This window comes from Mandrillus leucophaeus, unplaced genomic scaffold (genome assembly GCF_000951045.1).
Source record: "Mandrillus leucophaeus isolate KB7577 unplaced genomic scaffold, Mleu.le_1.0 Scaffold160, whole genome shotgun sequence".
Lineage (NCBI taxonomy): Eukaryota > Metazoa > Chordata > Mammalia > Primates > Cercopithecidae > Mandrillus > Mandrillus leucophaeus.
In genome coordinates, this window is record NW_012101588.1 from 958,140 (window position 1) to 961,273 (window position 3,134).

The 3,134-nt window shown below is 55.5% G+C and overlaps 1 protein-coding gene across 1 annotated transcript in view; it reads right to left on the reverse strand.

Moving 5' to 3' along the window:
* The window catches only part of IGF2R (insulin-like growth factor 2 receptor), a 124,658-nt gene that overhangs the window by 31,341 nt on the left and 90,183 nt on the right, over window positions 1–3,134 (reverse strand). The window contains exon 32 of the mRNA XM_011975972.1: window positions 1,165–1,355. Within this exon, the coding sequence (XP_011831362.1) occupies window positions 1,165–1,355 (191 nt within the window). The remainder of the gene's footprint in view (window positions 1–1,164; window positions 1,356–3,134) is intronic.

Genomic DNA, 3,134 nt, shown 5'->3' on the forward strand with positions numbered 1-3,134 from the left:
CCCAGCCTCCTGGGTCCTGGGCACAGGGGCCCCCACACAGCCCTCACCCTTCCCTCCCAGCCTCCTGGGTCCTGGGCACAGGGGCCCCCACACAACACCCTCGTCCTTCCCTCCCAGCCTCCTGGGATCTGGACATGGGGAACCTCACACACCACCCTCACCCTTCCCTCCCAGCCTTCTGGGCCCTGGGCACAGGGGCCCCATACAACCTCTCACCTTTGTCCCCTACACGTGGAGCAGCCCTTTTGTCCTCGGCTTTGAGCCTCTCAGATCAGAGAGGAGAATGCTCAGGGGCCCTAGCAGCTCATGAGTCTGGGCTAAGCCTCTGCACAATCTTTCCAGGAGGAAACTTCCCTGCCGCTCCAGGCAAGAGGGCAGGCCTGAAGCTCCTGGAGCGCTCCCATCCCAAGCTCCTCTACTACTGCTGCCCACCCTGGAGAGCATGGGGCGAGCCACCCTGACACCCAGCGGGCTGGTCCTGCCCGAGTTAATGCCCAACTCAGCCACCGAGCTCATCATGCACGCTAGCACTGGGGCTCATCACAATCTCACACACAGAGAAACCGGCGTGCCGTCGACACCTGCTGACGTGCATGCCAAACAAGTAAGGGAAGAAATGATCACAGGCACTCATGCTCACTGACTGTGCACCTCCCGTGTGTCAGAAATGACACCTAGCACTTCCTACCTCTTCTCTCGAAACCCCGCAACGGGCAAGACAAGTATACCTCATGTTATGAATGAGGGAGCAGTGCACACTACCTGAGTAATTAACCAAGTTACGTGGCTGGGAAGTGGCAGCGCTACCTGTGACCTGGGCCCAACCAACCTTCTCGTGCTTCCCAACCTGCCGCCGTGAAGACAAAGGGCATGTAGTCAAACAACAGTCTCCCCCACAGCCTTCGCGGGGTCTGAGTCCAACTCCGAAGAGAACCAATTCTGAGTCAGGAACTGCCAGGCAAGCTTCTAAGGAGCCAGACAGCATGAGGGTTCCCCAGACTGCAGGCCGCAGCCACGCTGTTTCCCCAGCCTCTGGTAAGGGTGCATCATCCCAGGCTCTAGAACTCACGTCCCAAGGCAGATGAGGACGTGGGGCTCACTGCCCTGCACAGGGGCCCAAATCCCAAAGCTGCAACAGCAGAAGGCGCAGGAACAGTCCCTTACCACCTGGTTCTCGTTGCAGGTGAATCGGATGGTGGTTGACTTTTTCCGAATCCCGTCTGGACATAAGTCGCCATCGACGTATTTCAGGACAATTACGCCATCTCTCCACTGAGGTCCGTCCCTTACCCTGCCGAGGTTCACGGGCTTGGAGCTACCCAGCAGACACGCGGCTGCTTCTGGAGGGCATGGCTCTGCAACACCAGACACAAGAAAGGGTTGCCTTTTGTGACTCCCCAGGCTAGAACAGAACTTCATCAGGCAAGAAATGTCACACATGCTGCAGAACTTCATACGCTTTCTAAGAGTCACTCCAAAATACCTGCTATTTCTTTCACATAAGTCAGACGACAATGACATCACGTTACTTCTCACTCACTTACATGCTGTTCTGTCACAGATGGACTGGGGCAGGCGGGCGTGAGGTGTAGAGGGATAGTTAGGCTGTAGCAGCCGAAATTCTTTCTGAACCCCATACAGGATGAAGCTCAAATTCCCAAATTAAGCCAGAGGAACATTTTAAATGGCCTACATCCACGCACCTCCTTTATTCAAGAAGAGACCAAGAATTCTGCCTGTTTCCCAGTCCCTAAAATGCCTGTGCCATGTGCCCTGGGTGAAGAACTAGCCCCACGCCACAGGGGTAGAGCCGCTGTGTCGCAGTCTGCACGGCACAACACAGCAAGGGGAAGCGGAACCACAGCCTCAAACCACGCAGAGGATGGAACCACCTGCTGCAGCTAAAAATAGCCACACCCGGCCGGGCGCGGTGGCTCACGTCTGTAATCCCAGCACTTTGGGAGGCCGAGGCGGGCGTATCACGAGGTCAGGAGATCGAGACCATCCTGGCTAACACGGTGAAACCCCGTCTCTACTAAAAATACAAAAAATTAGCCGGGCGCAGTGGCGGGCGCCTGTAGTCCCAGCCACTCAGGAGGCTGAGGCAGGAGAATGGCGTGAACCTGGGAGGCGGAGCTTTCAGTGAGCCGAGATTGCGCCACTGCACTCCAGCCTGGGCGACAGAGTGAGACTCTGTCTCAAAAAAAACCCAAAAAAATAGCCACACCCCCTTTGAGGTGAGCCACCCAAGATGCAGGCAGGGCTGTATGAAATGCCACGAACATGGGATGATTTTCATCTTCAGGATTCCAAGGGGCCATGATTGGTACCAAGATCCCTGGAGGTGCCCTTGGTTTCCCATGTACAGCTGACATCCAGTCTCAGCCAAGCACTGCAGGTTTGGGTGAGCTGTCCCTGCACCACAAAAGGACTGACTATACAACTCTCAGCGTAACACAGGCATACACCAGGACCTCCACATCACACCCCCCATCTCCTACCTGCTAAGAAGGATTCCTCACCATGGTTATTACTTCTATCTATTATACCTCCGTCTCCTCATGTTCAGAAAGGGTTATCATGTTCCCAGCAGTCCTCAGCACTGATTTATCCTGGGCCATACTAGGGATCAATTGTTAAGACCCTTAAATCATTCTTCGTCCTGCTGCTTCTTGGCCAAACCATGTCTATGCTGCAGAGAGTAAAGTGCCTCCAAAGAATCCCCATCCTACTTGATTTTCCCCGATAAACTCATGACAAGCCACCACCCCATGAAGAGGCCCTCTCTTGCCAGTGACAGCCTTCGATACACTCACTACAACCACCACCCACGAGGAGGCCCTCTCTCACCAGTGCCGGCGTTCGATACACTTACTGCAACCACCACCCATGAGGAGGCCCTCTCTCGCCAGTGCCAGCCTTCGATACACTTACTGCAATCACCATCCACGAGGAGGCCCTCTCTCACCAGTGCCGGCGTTCGATACACTTACTGCAACCACCACCCCACGAGGAAGCCCTCTCTCGCCAGTGCCGGCGTTCGATACACTCACTACAACCACCACCCCATGAGGAGGCCCTCTCTCACCAGTGCCAGCCTGTGATACACTCACTACAACCACCATCCACGAGGA